A 23,172-nucleotide genomic window follows, 5' to 3' on the forward strand; every position below is an offset into this window, starting at 1 on the left:
CAGTGAGCTAGATAGACCAGTGCCCTGGCTCACTATAGAGTGGCTTCCTAAGCTTTTGCTGTTTTGCCTCTTTGCTGTGTGGGAGAGCATGACTATGGGTCCTTCCAGGCTGTCACTGTTTTGGGGTGGGATTCACATCTCATACCAACAAATTCACACCACAAAATTGTGGTTGATAGGGAGGTCTTGTGCAACAAAAACCTCATTTCCCAACAGATCTGTTGTTGTGGTTTTTTTGGTTTTGCAGTAAGGAAAGTGAAAGGAGAATGCCCTGGAATATGTGGGATAACACTTGCTTTGATGCAACATCGTCTAACCTCCCAGCAAACACATCACAATGAATACTCATGGAATAGCCAAAATCCTCTTAATCTCCTTGCAAACAAATCAGGCTAAATGTGAAATAAGCAGGTTGTCTGTAAGTGCCTTATGCCACTGAAACAACTTTTAGAGGGGTAGCTGTGGAGTCATCTAGACTTCCCTTCTCATTGCTCTTTCTAGGCACAGGTCTGGACTTTAAAGCTCTCTGCCCGAGTGTCCCTCTATTTGATTTTTTGTCACTGAAGTATGCTACAGGATCCTGCCCTTGCTGGAAACCCTCAGAGATGAGGCAGATTGCTCGCCTCTTCTGCCCTTTGGCGGGTGACTGTGCCCTTGGGGTGGCGACGAGATCGCAATGGCCTATCTATTTTAAATGTATTCTGAATGTTCTTATGTGATGCCAATAAAGGTTACTTGACTTTCTGCAGGAAACCCCGTAGTTTACCACTAAATCGGGGGAAAAGGAAACCCACAGAAAACCCAGTTGCCATTTGCTCTGATTTGGCGGTAAAACACCCTGAGGAAAGCGCTGCGACAAAAAATTAAAATAGACTTTCAGACATGGAGCTTTAAAGCTCGGACCTGTGACACCAAAGGAAGTCTAGAAGATGAGCCCTTGGTCTCTTGCGCACACAAAAACCCCAACAAAGAGTCTCATGTCACCTTAAAAGACTAGCATACTAACATGATCCAGAGTCTGCAATATCGGACGCAGAAAGCGTTATCTTAAGTTGGCGGGTTTGTGTGTATAATATACTTTCCATGTAGATGAACACACACAGGAAGAAGGGAAATGGGACTGAATCATCTTCTGTGACAGTATTGTATAAAACCAAGATCTCACCCTAACACGTCACTGTGGCTCAGTGGTAGAGCATGCAGGAGGTCTCTGTTTCATCCCTGGCATCTCCAGGTATGGCTGGTAGGGTCCCATTCCAAATCCTGGAGAGCCGCTGCCAGTCAGTGTAGACAGTACTAAGCCAGATGGACTATTTGGTCTGATTCAGTATAAGGCAGTTCCCTAGGGCTGCCGTCCGTCCTGATTTCCCAGGACATGTCCTGCAATCCGCCTCTGAAAATGGTGTCCTGGATTACTTTTCGGGAATCGGGCAAATGTTCTGGAAAACCAGCAACAGGTTAAATCGTGCCGAAAATGCCTTAAAAAGCTCCAAAACGTAAAAAAAAAAAATTATTGTAGTTTTTACTGCAACTTTTGGGTTTTTCTGTAAAAAGCTCAACAATTTGGGGAGTTTCCTTAAAAAACAACAACTACTTTCAGGGTGTCCTGGTTTTTACTTTTTGAAATATGGCAACCCTACAGTTCCCTATGTTATAAACCACAATAAATATTCTTTCTATGTATTTACAGTCAGCAATGCAGCATAACTTCTGTTGTAAACGATCGCTTTACTTGCTCTATAGCTATTTACAACGTTGCCACAGACTATACATACTTTTTGCGCTTCGTTGTCATTTGGCCTCATTTCACTCCCTCTTCCCTTCCAATCTCTCTATATACTGCATGCTAGCTCAATAAACCTTACTACGCAATAAATTTGTCTGCAGTGGAGGTACCACCACATATATTTTTCTTAGGCCATAGAAAGGGTAGGTGGGTGGACTAGGGGCAGTTAGCATTGGGATCGCGGTATCTCCTTTGCGACTGGAGGGTCTGGGAGCAGGGAATGAGCCAGTGATTTAGGGTGCAATCGCCAAATACCCTGGGTTATTTGATCCAAAGCACATATTTGAGTTTTTAATGTCAACTAATTGACCCACTTTAGCCCATCTGCTAATAAATTGGGTTAAATCCTGTAATTGGATATTTTGCAGTAGAATGAAGATTCTAATCCACTTTACATGTGATGGTCACAACTGTACATTTAAAGCATATTTAAAGTGCATGGTGCCGTCCCCACAAAGAATTCCGGGAACTGTAGTTTGCCCCTCACAGAGCCACACTTTGTTGTTGTTGTTTAGTCATGTCCGACTCTTCGTGACCCCGTGGACCAGAGCATGCCAGGCACTCCTGTCTTCCACTTCCTCCCGCAGCTTGGTCAAACTCATGCTGGTGGCTTCGAGAACACTGTCCAACCATCTCTTCCTCTGTCGTCCCCTTCTCCTTGTGCCCTCCATCTTTCCCAATATCAGGGTCTTTTCCAGGGAGTCTTCTCTTCTCATGAGGTGGCCAAAGTATTGGAGCCTCAGCTTCAGGATCTGTCCTTCCTGTGAGCACTCAGGGCTGATTTCCTTCAGAATGGATAGCAAACTGCAATTCTTTGGATGAAGGCCTTGTGCTTTAAATGTATGCGAAAGCGCAGAATGAGGGACAGTATTTATTCCAGGTTAATTCATCTGATTTTAAAGCACAGAAATATAAGGGCATAAGAGTTGTGTTGCATCAGACTAAGGGCCTAACACGTCTTTCCACAGGTGTGACATGAACACAATAACCCTGGCCAGTTGTTGTTTTCTGATACTAGAGATAACATATGGCCATTGTGACTCGTAGTAGCCAATGACGGCAGGAATTTTCTATTTTTGTGTGTTTGGCCACCAGAATAACCAGCACCTCTTTTTTTATATATACAACCACTATTAACACATTACAACAATCGCTTTGTGCGGAGCCACCCCCAAAGAATCCTGGGTACTGTAGTTTGAAAATGTGCTGGGAGTTGTAGCTCTGTGAGGAGAGAAACTACGCTTCCCAAGGTTCTTTGGGGGGACAACTTGGGTTTTAAATGTGTGCTGAATATGCTTTAAATCAGGTATAGGCAAACTCAGCCCTCCTGATGTTTTGGGACTACAACTCCCATCAAATCTAGCTAACAGGACCAGTGGTCAGGGATGATGGGAATTGTAGTCTCAAAACATCTGGAGGGCCGAGTTTGCCTATGCCTGATTTAAATCTATGGGGCGGATGTGTCTTCCGTAAATGAAATATGCTTTAAAAACGAGGATTAGCTCAGTCGGCAGAGAGTAAGACTCTTACAGTGTGATTCTATGAATCTGTCCTCTTCCCTAGCCCACACCTAACAGACCACTCTGAAGTTGCATGTACAAGAGGTTGATTAGGTAAAGGCAAAGGGACCCCTGACCATTAGGTCCAGTTGTGACCGACTCTGGGGTTGCGGTGCTCATCTCGCTTTATTGGCCAAGGGAGCCGGCGTACAGCTTCTAGGCCATGTGGCCAGCATGACTAAGCCGCTTCTGGCGAATCAGAGCAGCACACGGAAACACTGTTTACCTTCCCACTGGAGTGGTACCTATTTATCTACTTGCACTTTGACGTGCTTTCGAACTGCTAGGTTGGCAGGAGCAGGGACCGAGCAACGGGAGCTCACCCTGTTGTAGGGATTTGAACCACCGACCTTCTGATCGGCAAGCCCTAGGCTCTGTGGTTTAACCCACGGCGCCACCCGTGTCCCAAGAGGTTGGTTAACCTAGGTTAAAAAATACGAGTCCCAAGGGACACTAGTCACCACTGGTAACCACTACACCCCTGCGGGGGGGGGGGCTGCTGTCACCCCCCCCCGAGTCTCCTTAACTGCCTGATGCGACTACTCAGAGTCGGCCAGCCAGTTGTCTACTTGCGTTTGGCATCCCTCTGGGTGTTTGGGAAGATTGGGTCCTGAGGCAGAGGGCAAGGGTATAACATGGGCCACGGGGACATCAGTTAAGATGGAGATGCAGTCACTAATGCCCTCCAAATCCTGGAGTTGGCATTGCAGAAGGGATCTGCCAGAGGCTGGGGCAGGGAGAAGGAAAACTGAACACTTGACCACACACAGAGGACAAAAGGGCTCTAGGTTTGGGGCACAGAAATGGGAGCCCTGGAGAAGAGAGAGCTTCAGAAAAGGATTTGAAACATGGGAATTGTCCTGGATATGGTGTTGGACCACATTTGCACCATACAGTGGTACCTCGGGTTAAGTACTTAATTCGTTCTGGAGGTCCATTCTTAACCTGAAACTGTTCTTAACCTGAGGCACCACTTTAGCTAGTGGGGCCTCCTGCTGCCGCCACGCCACCAGAGCACGATTTCTGTTCTCACCCTGAAGCAAAGTTCTTAACCCGAGGTAATATTTCTGGGTTAGCGGAGTATGTAACCTGAAGCGTATGTAACCTGAGGTACCACTGTATATTTAAAGTGCTACAATGCCACGTCAAACAGTGATGGCTTCCCCCCAAAAAACTTCTGGGAGCTGCAGTTGTTAGGAGACACCCCTCTGGGAGCTACAATTCCCACTGTGGTTTAACAATCAATCCTCCTCCATCGGGAACTCTGGGAATTGTAGCTCTCTGAGGGGAGTAGTGGTCTCCGGATGACTCTCAGCGCCTTTAACAAACTACAGCTCCCAGAATTCTTTGGGGGGAAAGCCATGGCTGTTTAAAGTGGTACCGTAGTGCTTTAAGCGTATGGTGTGAATGCAGACCGTTGACCCATTTAGCTTGGTACTGCCTGCTGATAAACAGCAGCAGGTTTTCAGAAAGGGGGGCATTCCCTACCTGGAGAAGTCAGGATTCGAACCTGGAACCTTCTGCCTGAAAAGCAGGTGCTTCACCTGAGCTTTGCCCCTTCTCACAACTTTAACACAGCGCCTGTTCATTGCTGCTTGCTTGCAGGATGCAGCCGCTGAGGCAGCAGGCCTCACCAAAAAACAGTATTTTTTGAGGCAATGCACCCCCAGGGGTTTATTTGGGGGGTGTTTCGAAGAGACCCGCGGCAGGCAGATAAAGCTCAGGAGGCTGCTTGAAATCCAGGGAGGGGTGTGTGCAATCTGACCCCCCCTCTTTTTTTGGATCCTTCCCCCTGCCTTTGCCCCAGTTCTCGGATTTTGCTTGTTTCCTCTGCCTTCTTCAGCCTCGGGTACGGTTTCCGTGGAAACCTTGAGCATGGGTTGTTGCCATGGGAACGCGAAGGGGATTTTAAGGGGAAGGAGGTAGGCCCGAGAGTCGGACGCGAAGGGGATTTTAAGAGGGAGGAGGAAAGAGGCTTGTTTCCTTAGATATCCATTTCCCCAGGGAGATTTTATATACCTCCACCTGCTATTATATACATACATTTCTAGACCTGGCAGATATGGTCTAGCTTACATTCATCCTTCCCTGCCTGTTCTCAAAGTCCTTCAATCTGCCTCTCTTGCCTTTTCCCCTGACCCGAATTATTTCAGCCCCTCCTCTTGAGACTTTTGTCTGTCTCAGCTGAGGCTATCAGTGGCTGTCATCTAGTTGCAGCAGGGATGGCATTGACCCAGGAACCTGCGGTGGTTCGGTGACTTGACACCGTCTGTGGTGTCAGGTGCCTGAGAAACAACAATAACCGCATGGTATTTCGCTGCGCTGTTTCGGCCATGTAGAGGGAAGGGGAAAGGAGGTGGATGCAATTCCTGGAAGAATGGGGGTTCCCGATGGTCGGACACAAACCCCTTCCGTATCGGCATTGAACTGGAATAAACGGGGTTATTCCTGCCACACTCAACGTCGTGCATTTAAAGCGCTATGATGACACTTTAAACAGCCGTGGCCCCCCCCGCAAAGAATTACAGGGCTTGTCATCTGTTAAAAGTGCCGAGCGTCCCCCTTGTTCCTGTCACAGAGCTACAATTTCCAGAGTGGTTTAACAATCAAATCCCTCTGGGAACTGTAGCTCTGTGAGGGGAATAGGGGCCTCCGAACAACTCTGCACCCTTAGCAAACTACAGCTCCCAGAATTCTTTGGGGGAAGAAGCCACGACTGTTCAAAGCAGTTTCATAGGGTGGCCTGAATGTGGCTTCTCTGGCATTTGCAATCAGCAAGGCAGATTAGAGTTTGTGCCAGAAGGAAACGGAGAGAACGCTGTCAAGGGGGATAGGATCTGACCTTTTTTAGTACCCTTTACTCCATTTGATTAGTGTGAACTGTCACGTAGCTGCCTTTTAGATGCTCTGGGCAATGGGAGCTTACGGTTTATGACCCAGGTATCTAATTTGCTGCGCCTCTTTGTTACTCCCTAAGGAAGGTCACTTCTGACTTTGAAGTTTTTGCCCTGAAGTCAATAAAGAGCTGGGCTCAAAAAGCAAAAAGTATCCATGGAAGCTGACAAACAGGACATCAGATCACCAATATCAGTCGGCCCTCAGGCATCTCCTACCTGTCTGCCTTCCTACTTACAAGTAGTCAGGCGCCCCCTAATGTTGACCTCCCTGCCCTCCGCCCTATGAACACCAACGGGCACCAGCCACCACTGTGTAGTAGTAGTGGTAGTAGTAATAATAATAATAATAAATTTTATTTATACCCCACCCTCCCCAGCCAGGGCTGGGCTCAGGGCGGCTAACAACCAATAATAAAAACAAGTTGATTGGAATACAACTTTAAAAACAAGGTTAAATACAACATTAAAACATTAAAATGCAGCCTCATCACAGGAGGAGAAAGGAAAAAAGAAAGAGGGGAAGGGAATCAAATTGACTCCAAGCCAAAGGCCAGGAGGAACAACTCTGTCTTACAGGCCCTGCGGAAAGAAATCAGATCCTGCAGGGTCCTGGTCTCATGAGGCAGAGCGTTCCACCAGGCCGGAGCCAGTGTTGAAAAGGCCCTGGCTCTGGTTGAGGCTAATCTAACTTCCTTACGGCCCGGGACCTCTAGGGTGTTGCTATTTATGGACCTTAAGGTCCTCTGTGGGGCATACCGGGAGAGGCGGTCCTGTAGGTATGAGGGTCCTAGGCCACAGGTCATGTGCGAATAGGAGGCATGGGAATGGGGGCGAAAATGAATAATAAAATAATAGAACTGTATAGCTGGAAGGGATCTTGAGGGTTATCTCGTCCAGCCCCCTGTAATGCAGAAATCTTGCCCACGGCCATCCCTGGGTGGGCTCGAACCGCCAACCTTCTGGTTAGCAGCCGGACGCACTGACCCATTACACCACTAAACAGGGGCATGAAAGTGTTTGCAGAATAGGAAGAGATGGTCGCTCCAAGGTATTTGCGGAAGGTGAAAAAGGTGATTTCATAGTTGCCATGTTTGGGAGGGGTGAGTTGTAGGAGGTTATCATTTGGGGGGGTGCAAGGGGAGGGGGGTAATCATCATTATCATCATCATCATTTATTTGTACAACGCCCATACGCCTGGGTTTCCCCTGCCACTCTGGACAAATAAAAACAGAATAAAACATCATACATTAAAAACTTCCCTAAACATGGTCTCGGCGGCCACTCCCAGTCACCAGTCTAGCTGCCGCATTCTGGATTAGTTGTACAGAAAGGAGGGGAAGGCATGGACGTGGTGGTGAAAGTGAGAACAAGGGTGCAAAGTGGGGCCGCAGAATAGAAAAGTGGCTTCAGGACTGGGATTGGGAAGGTGAAAAGAGCTTAGGAATTGCACAAGGTGGAAGCTCTAGGGGGTTAAGGGTGCAATGGTCAGGTTGGGGTGACTGGAGCACTTAGGGTTATAGCCCTGTTTGTGTTTGTATTCCCATCACTCTTCTCATTCTCTCTGGTGGTTAGGATTTTAAGCAGAGGTTGGACGGCCATTTGCCATGGATGCTTTAGCTGAGATTCCTGCATTGCAGCGGCTTGGACATAGATGGCCCTTGGGTTCCTTCTGGCTGTACCATTCTAGGAATCTATAAGCAGAGTCTGTGTTTCATAACCTGTAAGAAAGGGCTGCAGGGAGGTCGACCATAGCTTCAATATTTAAATCGGGGTGGGGAACCTGCAGTCCTGAGTCTTATTTTGTGTGATCCAAAACATCAGCTGGCTCTCTGGACACTGTAGGGCCATTCTCCTCCTTCAAACCACCGCCTATGAGAATCTCTTCTGCGTGAGCGAAAGAGCGAGAGAGAGAGAGAAATAGACAGAATAGACCCAAAGAACTATGCAATCCTGCAAACTCCACCCTCTTTTGGCTCTGGTTCCCACCTACCAACCAGATCCAGCCCCCTGTCTCCTCCCACTTGTGGTTACACCCGCTAATAGACGTTTTCTGTGTCAATGGCCCTCCATCGGAAAACGTTCTCAAGTTTTGCGTAAAAACCTTTGAGTCGAGTGACTCACTTCCCGGGAAACCATGACAACGCTGTTAACAAATGTGGAGTGGCACATAATCTGCATTGAGAGTGCATCTTGAGACTCAAGTAGCCAACACTTTTGGATCCTGTTCCCAGATCTGGAAGAGGTCCAACTGTTGGAGAGGTCGGGCCTTTGAATATGCACTGTAAGGGAGCATATCTGCTTCATAGATGAAAAGGAAAGTTGGTTCTAGGAGTCTGTACACATCTCTGCCAAGTCCATACCTATATTCAAAACCTACAAAAATTCTGTGCTAAAACTGGTAAACAGGAGATCAACACCTGTAGGTTCCCCCAAAGAATCAAAGTATTATATTAGCTGAGGAAACCAAGCCTTATGAGGAATGGTTGAAGGAGTTGGATAAAGAGGAGACTTTGAGGAGATATGATAGCCATCTTCAGAGTTCTAAAGGACTGTCATGGAAGACTCAGCAAGCTTGTTTTCTCCTGCTCCGGAGGGTAGGACCCAAACCAATGGCTTCAAGTTAAAAGAAAGAAGATTCTGACTAAACATCAGAAAGAGCTGTTTGACAGTGGAACAGTCCCCCACTGGAGGTTGTGGACTCTCCTTCCTTGGAGGTTTTCAAGCAAAGGTTGGATGGCCATCTGTCATGGATGCTTTAGCTGAGATTTCTGCACATTGCAGAGGGTTGAACTAGATGATTCTTGGGGTGCCTTCAAACTCTACAATTCTATGATATGAGCCTATGATATTGAGACTTCTTTACAAGAAAACCTATGTCGACCCCACTTCCACCCAGAACCTGCGGTCTGGGGTCACAGGATCCATTACTGTTTGTTCAGCAAGATTCTGGTTTCCTAAAATGGAGCCCAAATCGTGAAGTAGCCCCCTGCCCTTGACTAAAAAAAGATTCTGCTGCTTTCAGAACCAATTCCTGAAGCAGGCCACAGGACAGGGCCCCTGTGGCCCCCTTCATTTAGGGGTCTACACACCTAGTGTCAGAGCTGCTCCCAGATCCTAGCTCACAGAGGATCACGCTAGCCAGCGTTCACTTTATAAAAGTCTCTATTGAGTTACAGTTTCCATTTCCAAGCTGCCGCGTGCAGCTCTACGTCTTATAAGCTAGACCGGCGAAGCTCCATCTGAGTCCCCGCCTCCTGTACACCAACTTAATACCCTGGCCTTACTCCACCTTTTCCGCCTGACCGTTCTTCTCTGGGTCCCTCTGCCCCCCGTGGTCTCTTCCTTCCTGGACTCTTCTGACGCTGACCCCCCGGACCCTTCTGTCTCCTTGCGTCGGGCTTTAGGACCTGGCTCCCTTTCCGGGCTGCTTACTGCGCCGCCTTCCTGTGCATTTGAACTTGGCGCGCGCGCCCAACCTTCCACTTTCCGTTTGACCGTTTCTTCGCTCCCCGATGGAGGTGTGGCCACTCCTGACTCATGCCCTCCCCCCTGCGGCGAGCCGCCGGAGCTGGTATATACCTGGCGCCCTTCTTCTCCCCTGCGCTCTGTTGGGGACGCTGGCCCCGATTTCCAACTGCTGCCCTCTGAACCCCCTCTGGACCCTTCTTCCTGGGGTGTCCCCCTAGGCTCCCCCCTTGCTCTGGCCACTGGCGCTCCTTTCTGTGAATCTTCTGATTCACTGGAATGACTCGGAGATCTCGGGTCGTCGTCATCACTCATCTTTTCTTCGGACTCCTCCCCCTCGCTCTCTGTTTCCTCCCTTGCCCTCGCCTCTGCTCCTGAACCCCTGACACCTAGCAACAAGCCGTTGGTACAGACTGGCCTGCCCTCTCTAGTTGGTGCACTGCGCTCTATTAAATTAATGACTATGACGTTAACCGCCTAATAGATTTCATTTTATGGGGATTGTTTGGGATGTTATTTATCCTTCCTACAGCCAAGCCGTAAAAAATTTTATGGTAACTGGTTGGAGCCGTGTTTGGGCTGCTGACACTTGAATAATTTTCAGGCTGGGTTGGGCTTACGCTAATCTCTCCTGAAATATAATGTTCTAATCGTATTTGGATGCTTTCCACAGCGCGCTTCCATTGGGTTGGGTTTGCAAAGGGCTGGGAGAAGACCCTCATGCAAGAAGACCCTAAAGATTTCAAGAGGAACATGGAAGCTGCTATATACAATTTCAGACCATCGTACTCACCAACTGTCCCAGAAAACCCAGACATCCCATTTCACCCTGTGAGAGTACAGTGGCCATTTTGGGCGCCTTGCTCTTGCGTGATTTCTGGTCGAGATCTCACTCCGGAAAAAAGTGCCCCCCCTGAATATGCAGTCTTGTGCGGGTCATGTGACTTGTGTAGGATTTCAGACCCAGAAGGTGGTGTCCTGGGTTTGGATTTAGGAGTCTCCTAAAAACTGTTTTATTCTGGCAGGACTTTCAAATGTGAGATTCTTTGCCAAGCAGCTCTTACTGATGGGTTTAATAATAATAATAATAATAAAATAATAATAAATTTTATTTATACCCCGCCCTCCCTAACCAAGACTGGACTCAGGGCGACTAACACCAGGTAAAAAAAAAATGATTAAAATACAACTTAAAAACAAGATTAAGTACAACATTAAAATGCAGCCTCATTTCAGTAGGAACTCAAATCAAAAACTTTTTTTTATGTGTTCATGGTGATATTGTATGTTTAGTCTGTATACCACCTTGGGATATATTATATGAAAGTGAGGTTCATAAATATATTAAACAAAAAACCAAAATGGCGGAGCTGGTATGATAAGGAATAACACATACTCCTTCTTCCCAGGACTGGGTCTTCTTGACTCGATTCTGCTTCCTTTCTGACTATGGGCGCCTGGACTTCAGGTTCCGCTACCCAGAGGTAATATTTTTATCTTTCAATCATATTCCTTTTTTTGGTTTTTTAGCCACCTCTTTTACCATCTCAAAAAGATTGGTGCCTGCATAAAACTTTTTTAAGGCAAGCCTCCCCAACTTCATATATATTGACATGCTCTAATCTTCTTTTTTGTTTGCTGCTTAATTTTCCAAATTATTTTTAATGGCATTGAACTGCTTTTATTGACATATTTTGTCAAATAAGCAAAATAAATAAAAAGCCTAACCTTTTTCATATATGGTGGGAAACAGCCCTCCAGGTGTGGATGGACTCCAACTCCCATCATCCCACAGCCAGCATGGCCTGTGCTCAGGGTGATGGGATGTGGAGTCTGGCCACATCTGGACGACCACACGTTCACCATCCCTGTCGTTGTACACAAGCTATTTGTCGTGTTGGGCCTATGTTGCTGTTGCTATCCTTAAAGCCTGTCCTTCTGCTTCCCTTTAAAGGCCAAATGCTGCGAGAATATCCTTCTTTATTTTGATGATCCTTCCCAGTGGCCCGCCGTCTACAAGAAGGGAAACAAGGTCAGTTTGGATGGGTCATTCAGCTGCAGTTAGACTTCCCTTCAAGAGGTGAATATGTCCTAGTGGGTTAGCTTCTTCTCTGCAGGTTATGCACAGTCGCCACCGAGGCAGAAGGAGAGAAATTCGATTTAGGCCTCTTTGGAAGCCAAATCTTATCAAAGCCACGCTTTTCAAAGCTATATGTGAACCAAAAGCACACCTGTCCTTGGAAATTTGCACTTATCAAAATTTTGCCTAGCAACGTTTACAAAGAATGCATCTATGAGGGGAAAGTTTGCATAAGGATGGATGTATTCGTGGGAAAAAACAAAACAAGAAGACATTGTATACGGGGAAATTGCTTGCAGAAACGTGTCCATTAGCTAAAACTGCATTTAAAAAAATGTGTTTATTAGGAGAAATCAGTAGTAAAATGCTGGTGAACCAATGTCCTTAGTGATGTGGAACTCCTACTTCCATCACCCCAGCCAGCATAGTCAGTTTTTGGGGGTGATGGGAGTTGTAGTACCGCAATAGACTAGGACTTGTTTTACACCTGTTACGCTGTCATAGCTTCTCCCAGAGGATCGGGGGAACTGTTCTTTGGTGACTGGACTGAGAATTGTCTGCTAGAGTTCCCCTGTTGCTTCCCCTCACAGAGCAGCAGTCCCAGGTGTCATGAGTCTTGTGGAGATGTTGTGGGGAGGGTTTTTGGAGGATGAGGAGGAATGGAAGGAGCTTTTGACAACTGGAAGGTCCTAGGGCAGTTAGGAGATGAGAAACTTGGGACCCCAAGTAGAGTCTGACCTGGGTGAGGGTCCCAGTGAATTCCACTCATTCTTCTCTGACCGATAATGAACTTAGGGGGTGGAAGGGCACTGTGATGGCTATTAAACCCAGTTTAAGTTCATTGTGCATAAATCTTCCTATTTGGATCTCAGCTCACGTGCGATATTGCTTCAAACCTATCCACATTAGTTGAGAGGAAGTCCCGTTTAAGTCAGTAAGACTTGCTTGCTTCTGAATAAGAATTGGATTGTGTGTTGGCTTAGGGAAGCTGCTATTTCTCAACATGGCACCTCCCTGCCCCCCCATCCACCTCTGCAGTATTGTGGCCTAAAGTGCCCCTGACATTAGGAAAAAATTGCAAAAGCATATAATGGCCATATAGGGACACGGGTGGCGCTGTGGGTAAAACCTCAGTGCCTAGGACTTGCTGATCGTATGGTCGGCGGTTCGAATCCCCACGGTGGGGTGAGCTCCCGTCTTTCGGTCCCAGCACCTGCCAACCTAGCAGTTCGAAAGCACGTCAAAGTGCAAGTAGATAAATAGGTACCGCTTTATAGCGGGAAGGTAAATGGCGTTTCCGTGTGCTGCGCTGGTGCTGGCTCGCCAGAGCAGCTTCGTCACGCTGGCCACGTGACCCGGAAGTGTCTTTGGACAGCGCTGGCTCCTGGCCTCTTAAGCGAGATGAGCACGCAACCCCAGAGTTGGTCACGACTGGCCCGTACGGGCAGGGGTACCTTTACCTTTATAATGGCCATATATCGAGCCTTACCCCCTGTCCCAGAAGAAGAACATGATTATGCCAGATTAGTTCGTGAGACTCCCCCTGAGGAGATTCCCCTGGAAGAGACCGTTGTCTATACTGGAGTTCAACATGAGGGTCAAGCCGAAGAAACAAATGTTTGAATTGTTTCTAAGCTTGAAAGGGGGGAATGTGGCAAGGCCACCTGAGAAAGGTATACGGGTACACCATTATGCCTTATGAGTTCTTTTCATAGTGCCTAATTACTAAGGCTAGGTAAAGGTAAAGGGACCCCTGACCATTAGGTCCAGTCGTGGCCGACTCTGGGGTTGCGGCGCTCATCTTGCTTTATTGGCCGAGGGAGCCGGCGTACAGCTTCCAGGTCATGTGGCCAGCATGACTAAGCCGCTTCTGGTGAACCAGAGCAGCACACGGAAATACCGTTTACCTTCTTGCTGGAGTGGTACCTATTTATCTACTTGCACTTTGACGTGCTTTCGAACTGCTAGGTTGGCAGGAGCAGGGACCGAGCAATGGGAGCTCACCCTGACGCGGGGATTCGAACTGCTGACCTTCTGATCGGCAAGTCCTAGGCTCTGTAGTTTAACCCACAGCGCCACCCGCGTCCCGAATTACTAAGGCTAAAAGTGCCTAAATTCTAAAAATCAAATACTGTCTCTCTTTCTCTCTTCCTTGCTTCTATGTTTGCAGACAACAGAAATAGCTGCGCTCGCAATCTGTAAGGAACATATTCCTCCTGCTCATAGTCACCCTAACCTGATGAAGCAGGTTGTCTGAGGTTAGGTATTTTCCACACTGTGCAGATGGCCAATAGTATAGGGATAAGAATGATGACTTACTTTGCAGGGTTGTTGTACAGATTACCCAGGTAATTTATGTAAAGCGATTTGAGCTCTCGGAAAGCTCTGCATGAAAAAAGCGCAAAGTATTATGGTACGCAGGTTGGTGGAATGACAGAATAATCCTCTATTTTCTATAGCCAGCAGTTTCTTCTGCTCAGCAGTTCCTTAGTAACAGAAACTGCTCTTCAATCGGAACAGGTCAAGAATTTTGAGGTTTCTCTTCCAAGGCGGTTTAAGTCAGAATGGGATGGGGGTGAGCACTTGCAATTTCTTCAGCGCAGAGGGAAGCTGGAGAGGGGGAACCATTATTAGGTGCTACGAAGCTGCAGCACATTTGCATATTTCAGCTGTACATAATTGACATAATTTCCATGATGACAGTGGGTGTCAGGGAGCAGCTGGGTGCCTTTCTTGTGCGATGTAATTTGCTCGCTTTCTGGTGTGAGATTAGATGTGGCAGTTTCCGGAGATATGAGCATCGGCTATCAGCGGAGGCTCGTTAAGGCTTAGTGATGAGAAGTGTTTGCTCACAAAACCTTCCTGCTGCCAGAGGAGCCGCACTAAGGCCTGGTTCTCCATGTGTGCAAGGAAAGACACTGGGAGGAGGTGGGGTTGGGTGGTTGCTAGAGGAGACAACGGATTGCTCCCCAATCCTTTTCTGTCATCCTCTTCTTCTTCTTTGGCGATTCCTCGTAGCCGAGTAAGATTGTCTTCCATAAACACTGTTTTAACAATGAGTCCGTAAGTGACTGTGGAGGCCAATTCTGGATCCACACGTCCTTCCACAGTGGGGACATTGGTTTCCGGGCGGGAGTTGATCGTGGTGTGGAATTGTCAAGCATGCCTTCCTCTTAGCACGTTTCTCCCTCGCGTCCTGAGTTTGAGTGTCTTCAAAGCCCACGACACCTTTGGTCAAGGCTGTTCTCCAACAGGAGCGTTCGCAGGCCAGTGTTTCCCAGTTGTCGGTGTTTATACTACTTTTTTTAAAGATTTGCCTTGAGACACTCTTTAAACCTCTTTTGTTGACCACCAGCATTATGCTTTCCATTTTTAAGTTTGGAATAGAGTAGTTGCTTAATTGTGTGCTCCTATCCCATTCTCTGAGCGATGACGGCCGACAGGGATTCCTGTGCTGACCCAGGTTTCCTTTCCTTAGAAGGTTAGTGGAGATGCTCCTGTCTTTAGGACATGAGGTTTCATTTACACATATGGGCACTGGATGGAGGGGCTCACGGCATCAACACTCCCCCAATCTTGCTTCTTCATTAGATTTCCAGAGAAGCCCCAAAGTCCAGCTGAGGCTCCGCACAGATTCCAGCCTCCAACTTTCAGCTCACAAACACAACATATGGCCCTGTCTTGGCCTACTGTTTCTGAAATGGCCCTGTCTTGGCCTACTGTTTCCCCGGGCAGGGGAAAGAGATAGACAGAAACGTATTTACATGCCTTTATTTCTGTCTTTGCAGCGTTACAGAAAACACGTCTGCTCTCTTCAAACTCCAGCAGCCGAGAGACAAACTCCTCCTGTACTTCCTGTACAGCTCATATTACACTCTGAGCTAATTCCGGTGCTTCACACTGTGAATAGACTGTCCCTCTGTTTCCCACGGAACAGTCCCAACATTCCCATTATGTTTTGCTTTCAAGCTAGCAGCTCGCGGCCGCATTGCTTCTATATCGTATCCAATGAAACTTCTCCCAAAATACCTTGCTGAATCCCCACACAGCAACCCTGTGAGGTAGGTTAGGCTGAGAGAAGGCGGTGACTGGCCCAAGGTCACCCAACCAGCTTCATGGCTGAGTGGGGATTTGAACCCTGCTCCCCCAGGTCCCTAGTCCAACACTCTAACCATTACACCACACTGGCTGGCTTATCTAGTTATTCCCAGACTTCCTGCTGAGACAGACTAGAGTGGCATAAGAGAACCAGCAGCGCGGGGACGTAGAACCTGTGCTGGACTCCCCAGTTCCTATCAGTCTGTGACCACTGGCTATGCTGGCTGAGACTGAAGGGAACTGGAGTCCAGCAGCATCTGAAAGCCCACAGGTTCCCTACCGCTGGTTTAGAGTGCGAAAGACGCCCCACCTTGAAGGAGCCTACCATGTGTGTTTCTGCATGCATCACTGTTCTGGGACAACTCCCAGCCTGGACAGGATCTAGGCCCAGAACAGCATCTCACGAGAGACGTGACAGGCAGTCTCCTCTGAGAACAGGGAATTGTGCTGAATCGGGGGTCTGGGAACGAAAACAGCTGGCAGATCCTGCTGAGGGTTGGCGCTTTGGTCTCCTGGCAGCGTTTCGCTGTTTTATTTACTTGTGACGGAGGACAAGAGGAAGCCTTGGTTTTGTACACAGATGCCAAAGAGGGGTGAGGTACAGGTTGGAGCATCTTCAGAGGGTGAGTGATTCATAGGTAGCAAGAGTGGCTCTGGACATCGTCTCCAGGTCTGAGAAGAGCCAAATGTGCCTCCATGTTTATTTCAGGGAGAAGGAAATACCAGCCAGAATCGTAGTGGCAAAAAATGGGAAAACTGATAAAATACCAGAATTATTAGAATGGAGAACCAAATTTCTTGAATTCGCAGAGATGGCAAAATTAACAGCATCAATTAGAGGCTACTCTAATAAAATAATTAATAAAGAGTGGGAATGCGTTAAGGAATACATGAAAAATGTCGGTGCTGGAGCTTAAAAATTAATATGCAAAAGTTTACAAGGCGCAAGGAGATAGGATAATAATATATTAAGGATGGAATAACAAATAAAGTGAATAACGCAACAATAACAAAAATAATAGTAGGTAAAGAAGATTGCACACAGGTGGAGGGAAGTACTGGGCTGTGGGGGAGGGAGGTGAAGGGATTAATTGAAACTGTTAAAGATTGGAATAGGATTTAAGAGATTTAAATTTTCATAAAGATTCTATAAGGAAAGCAGAAAGCAGCAAGAAATATCAAGTATTGGAGAGGAGATCAGTGTAAACGAAAACATGAGACTTGTGGTTTTGTTACATATGATTTTATTTTGGAGTTGTTTGTTGTAAAGAATGTATATTATGTGAATAAAATAGTAAAGGATGAATAACAAAAAGAAAGGAAGGAAATACCACTTCTGAATGAACAGTACCATGGTCCCCTTTTGCATGTGGTCATCCTGCTCAGGGTGATGTTAGGTTGAGGCTCCTGCTATTTCCCTTTTATCTTCTCTCTCCTCTTCCTAGGATTGTTTGATGAAGGAGTCCGTCATCCGTCCAGAGAACAATCAGGTGATCAACCTCACCACCCAGTATGCCTGGTCTGGATGCCAGGTAAGCGTCTCTGGGACTTGAAAGGGGCTGTGGGGTTCTGCTCACCATTTCCCCCATACCCAAAGACTCGGGATGTTGGTCATAGTAAGATCAGACAAACAGACAGACAAACAGATTTGGCAGGTGCACAAAATATGGTCTGAAGCTCAACATCAAAAAAACGAAGATCATGGCCACTGGTCCCATCACCTCCTGGCAAATAGAAGGGGAAGAAATGGAGGCAGTGAGAGATTTTACTTTCTTGGGCTCCATGATCACTGCAGATGGTGACAGCAGCCACGAAATTAAAAGACGCCTGCTTCTTGGGAGAAAAGCAATGGCAAACCTAGACAGCATCTTAAAAGGCAGAGACATCACCTTGCCAACAAAGGTCTGTATAGTTAAAGCTATGGTTTTCCCGGTAGTGATGTATGGAAGTGAGAGCTGGACCATAAAGAAGGCTGACCGCCAAAGAATTGATGCTTTTGAATTATGGTGCTGGAGGAGACTCTTGAGAGTGCCATGGACTGCAAGAAGATCAAACCTCTCCATTCTTAAGGAAATCAGCCCTGAGTGCTCACAGGAAGGACAGATCCTGAAGCTGAGGCTCCAATACTTTGGCCACCTCATGAGAAGAGAAGACTCCCTGGAAAAGACCCTGATGTTGGGAAAGATGGAGGGCACAAGGAGAAGGGGACGGCAGAGGACGAGATGGTTGGACAGTGTTGTCAAAGCTACCAGCATGAGTTTGACCAAACTGCAGGAGGCAGTGGAAGACAGGAGTGCCTGGTGTGCTCTGGTCCATGGGGTCATGAAGAGTCGGACACGACTAAATGACTAAACAACAACAAATTAGATACAGGATGTTCTGAAGCAGAAAGGCGTGTGAATGCTATTTGCACTTTCCAGAAACAACTGAAGACGTTTTTTGTTCCGACAAGCTCTCCCAGCTGGATGCATAGATCTCTGCCATGGGAGAAAACGCGGGTGTTTTAAATGTTACCTGCTGTTCCTTTCTGTGATGTGTGCAACTGCTTTTTAGCTGATTTTCTTGAATTTTGTATATTGCGTGGAAGGTGTAAATGAAAATCATAGAACTGTAGAGTTGGAAGGGACTACGAGAACAAGGCAGGAATCTTTCGCCCAACGTGGGAACCCCCAACCCTGAGATTAAGAATCTTATGCTGTACTGACTGAGCCTATCATGAAACAAGCAGGCCAGCTCTCTTTTTTAGCATTCCTTTTGGCACAAAAGAAGACACTTGCAGTGAGAGGAACAGGTTCTGACTGGGCGTCCAGCAAAAATGGGGCCTTTGTCCTCTATTATATGTTGTCTCTCAGTGTGGAGAAGAACAGAGAAAGCATAAATCTAGGGCTGTGTGCAGACCATTCTAAAACAAAACAAACTGAGTGCCAAGGGAATCCTGATTTATGCAGCAAGGAAAGTTTGATTCAGCAACCTAAATGACTTATGCAATTGGAGCAAATTTGCATGTATCATCTTACTCAGCACATATTTTTTCTGCAGTGTGATTTGAATTTTTGAATTTCTCTGCTTTGACCAGTTGTGGGACAGACAAAGGCACTGATACCTCTTCTCCAGTTATAGAATCTCTTATTTAGACGTCTCTCTGGCCTTTGAAATTTCTTTCTTTCTTTTTTAAATACATTTTTATTGCTTTTTGCGTATATTTTCCAAACAGAACGTATCATCTCATCTCATCTTATACATCATTTGGGTATTTTAGCCTAAGACTTCCATCAGCCACGTCTAATGATTTTCAAACCTCTTTTAATCTTACATTTATTGCCCTATTACTTTTAATAGTCAATAACTTATAATCCCTTCTCATAAGTCTTTTCTGTAATATTTCATATAGTTCTCCTTACAAAACTTCTTGTCCTACAAGCATAGTAAGTTGGGCCTTTGAAATTTCAGCCAGTGTTGCCCATACACAGTTAAACCTGTCTGTGCAGCTGCAGGCTCTTTTTACTCTAACAAGGGCTACGATTCTGGTTTCTTTCTCCGCTAAGATGTTTCCCCCCCCCCCTCCACAAAATTCACAGCAAACTCACATACACAGGCAGGGCTTGGGGACCCACAAACCATGGCTGATATTGTTCCATGTAGAATGTGGAGCTCACATTTGCTTCCTGAGCAGGTCTTTTTTGGTTCAGCTACATCAGGGCTGGGGAATTTTCAGGGCTGCATGCCAGAGGCAGGTGGAGTTGGAGGCAAAAGTAGGCTGAGCATCAAATGCAAATGTAACCTTTGTACAGTAGGATAGTTTTTACATGCACTCAAACACCCCTCTTTATCCTCCATCCCGACAAGCAACAGGCATGATCAGAATTCAAGGACATATTCATAGGCGCCGACTCCATGGGGCCTGAGGGGGCCCGAGCCCCCTCAAAAATTCGTTTGGGGGGGCTCAGCCCCCCCAATAATCTCGGGCGGCGGTGGGCGCGTCCGCGGCTTTTATAGGGCGCCCGGCGCGCACCAGCTCAATAACGGGCACCGGTGCGGCGGGGGGCGCCGGGCCGGGGGAGGGGGACGGCCGGCCTGTCTCCTTGGCAACCCCATTGAGCAGCGCCGGCTCCCCCGGGGAGGGCCATCCCCCCGCGCCGCCGATCGCCAACACCGCCGACGCTGTGGCTGCCCGAGCCCGAGCCCGAGCCCGAGCCCTACCCGAAGCCCGAGCCCGAGCCTGAGCCCAAGCCCGTCAGTCAGGAAGGAAGGAAGGAAGGAAGGAGAAATGGGGAGGGAGACGAGGGAGGAAAATTGCGCGCAGGGTGAAGAAAGGAGAAGGGCGAACGAGACGAGCTTCCAACCCAAAAAAGGGCTGGAAGACTGGGAGGATGAAGGATCGGGAAAGAAAGCGACGCCTTCCCCGCCCGCGACGTCGCCCGCTTGTCATTGGCAGTGCAGCGGGCGCCCAGAGGAGCTGGGCACTGGCGCAGGGCCACTCCACAGCCGCGGAAGACAGCTGCCTGGCTAGCAAGGTGCGCCGCGTAGAGCGCGGCCCTTGTGTGGCCCGGTGGCCAGGCAAGCTCGGGCGGGGACCCCCATGCGAATCTAAGACGGGAGAAGAGGGCAGAGCAAAGGGGGTCCCTTCCCCAACCTCCGGCTCTGAGACTTCCCTGCGCCCCAGAAAAGCGAAAGGATTTTCTCTTCTTCTTTTTTTATAAATATTTTATTAAGTTTTCAAATACAAAGTTAGAAACATACACTGAAGAAAAAAGTAAAAGAACAAGAAAAAGAAAAAAAGAAAAAGAAGAAAAGAAAACCAACCATTCAACACATTTTTTATATAACTAACTGGACTTCCTCGCATCTCCCTTACCCTGCATTCTTTATAATAAAGATATCAGCAAATTATTACCTTGTTTCGTAGCTTATTTTGTACTTTTCAAATACTATACCTCTAAATTTAACATACTTTTCATCAGTTACTTATATCTTAAATTAAACATAGTATTACCTTAGATTTTGACCTTTTCTTACTTAAAATATAATTTCCTGTTTCCCAAATCTAATTGCTGAAGCTATAGTTTCCGAATCGTGTAAATTTTTAACATTCATACAACTTATATTGTTTTTGTAAATAGTCCTTAAATTTTTTCCAGTCCTCTTCCGTTCTTTCTTCTCCCAAATCTCGGATTCTGCCAGTCATTTCAGCCAGTTCCATGTAGTCCATCAATTGCGTCTGCCACTCTTCCAGTGTGGGCAAATCTTGTGTCTTCCAATATTTTGCGATAAGTATTCTTGCTGCTGTAGTTGCATACATAAAGAAAGTTCTATCCTTCTTTAACACTTTCTGGCCAACAATGCCCAAGAGGAAGGCCTCTGGTTTCTTGGGAAAGGTATACTTAAATACCTTTTTTAACTCATTATAGATCATTTCCCAGAAGGCCTTCACTTTTGGACAAGTCCACCAGAGGTGAAAGAATGTCCCTTCAGCCTCCTTACATTTCCAACATTTATTATCAGACAGGTGATATATTTTTGCAAGCTTGACTGGGGTCATGTACCACCTATAAATCATTTTCATAATATTTTCCTTCAAGGCATTACATGCCGTGAATTTCATTCCGGTGGTCCATAACCTTTCCCAGTCCTCAAACATGATGTTATACCCAATATCCTGAGCCCATTTTATCATGGCTGATTTGACTGTCTCATCCTGAGTGATTTTCTCTTCAACCTGCCCTCCATCCTCTTGCAGAAAACTCTTTGCCTGCCCTGCCCGTATCTCGTTTTTGCTTTTTAATTCCACACACGCACCCTTCGGACTTCGTGGCAATCGGGCGCATGGTTGCGTTTCCTAAGAGAGTGAGGACCCCCGCCTCCTCCCCACCTGCTCCCTCGCCAGCCAGCCAGCCGCGCGCCCTAGCCGGAGAGCCCCGGCCGTACCCGTCGCGCAATCGGCTGGATCTCCCTTCAGCAGGCCATGCTCACAACTCGGCCCAGGGACCCCCAGCAGCGGATCTCCGGCTCAGCTGAAGAATCCGGCAACAAGCCCCCTCCTCCCCAATCGCTCCGCCGAAATACGCTCCAAAACCCCCCAGATAGGCCGCTGGCCGCCAAGTCTAGTGGCGCCCTGAGCGAGGGTCTCCCCAACACCGCCACCTCGAACTGCGTTCTCCCGGCTACCCGAGCGAACCAGCGGCAGGACCCCGGTATGGGCCCCCCCAATATTTTTTATAAGTCGGCGCCCCTGGACATATTCCAGCCAGGCAAAGACCCTTGGGGAAAACAGGGACAGTGAGAGGTTTGTGTGTCCTGGGGAGAAATTCAAGGGCCTGTCCAGGCCTGAGCCACAGACTCCTATGATATTCCTATAGCAAAAACATTTCCTAATGGTCCAGGGCTAATTAAAAAGGAGAAGCTCCTCCTTCAGTTTTACCTGATTGCCATATCACAAATCTTCTTGTCTGCCCTGTATACCCGAAGGAACATCTCCACCTCCGTCATTTAGCCTGGACATTGAGATCCAGCTCCGAGGGCCTTCTGGTGGTTCCCTCACTGTGAGAAGTGAGGTGACAGGGAACCAGGCAGAGGGCCTTCTTGGTAGTGGTGCCCTCCCTGTGGAACGCCCTCCCATCAGATGTCAAACAGATGTCACCTTCAAAGGGGCTACCTGTAAAGGTGACCCAAAAACTGCAATTAATCCAGAATGCTTTAGCTAGACTGGTGACTGGGAGTGGGTGCCCGGACCACATAACACCAGTCCTGAGAGATCTGCATTGGCTCCCAATACGTTTCCGAGCACAATTCAAAGTGTTGGTGCTGACCTTTAAAGTCCTAAACGGCCTTGGTCCTGTATACCTGAAGGAGCGTCTCCACCCCCATTGTTCAGCCCAGACACTGAGATCCAGCGCCGAGGGCCTTCTGGTGGTTCCCTCATTGTGAGAAATGAGGTTACAGGGAACCAGGCAGAGGGCCTTCTCAGTAGTGGCACCTGCCCTGTGGAACACCCTCCCACCAGATGTCAAGGAAATAAGCAGCTATCCTATTTTTAAAAGACACCTGAAGGCAGCTCTGTTTAGGGACGTTTTTAATATTTAATGCTGTATTGTTTTTAGCACTCAATTGGGAGCCGCCCAGAGTGGCTGGGGAAACTCAGCCAGATGGGTGGGGTATAAATAATAAATTATTATTATAAACAGATAAACAACTATTTGACTTTTAGGGGTGGAAACATCTGAAGGCAGCCCTGGGAAGTTTTTAATGTTTAATATTTTATTATGTTTTTATATATGCTGGAAGCTGCC

General features: G+C 47.4%; 1 protein-coding gene across 1 annotated transcript in view; it reads left to right on the top strand.

The window, feature by feature from the left end:
• TMEM145 (transmembrane protein 145) overlaps positions 1–23,172 on the top strand; it is a 39,955-nt gene that overhangs the window by 2,535 nt on the left and 14,248 nt on the right. The window contains exons 2-4 of the mRNA XM_083515897.1: positions 11,118–11,192; positions 11,663–11,740; positions 17,332–17,418. Of these exons, the coding sequence (XP_083372023.1) occupies positions 11,118–11,192; positions 11,663–11,740; positions 17,332–17,418 (240 nt within the window). The remainder of the gene's footprint in view (positions 1–11,117; positions 11,193–11,662; positions 11,741–17,331; positions 17,419–23,172) is intronic.

The sequence above is a fragment of the Podarcis liolepis genome (genome assembly GCF_965112155.1).
Source record: "Podarcis liolepis genome assembly, chromosome: 7".
Classification (NCBI taxonomy): Eukaryota; Metazoa; Chordata; class Lepidosauria; order Squamata; family Lacertidae; genus Podarcis; species Podarcis liolepis.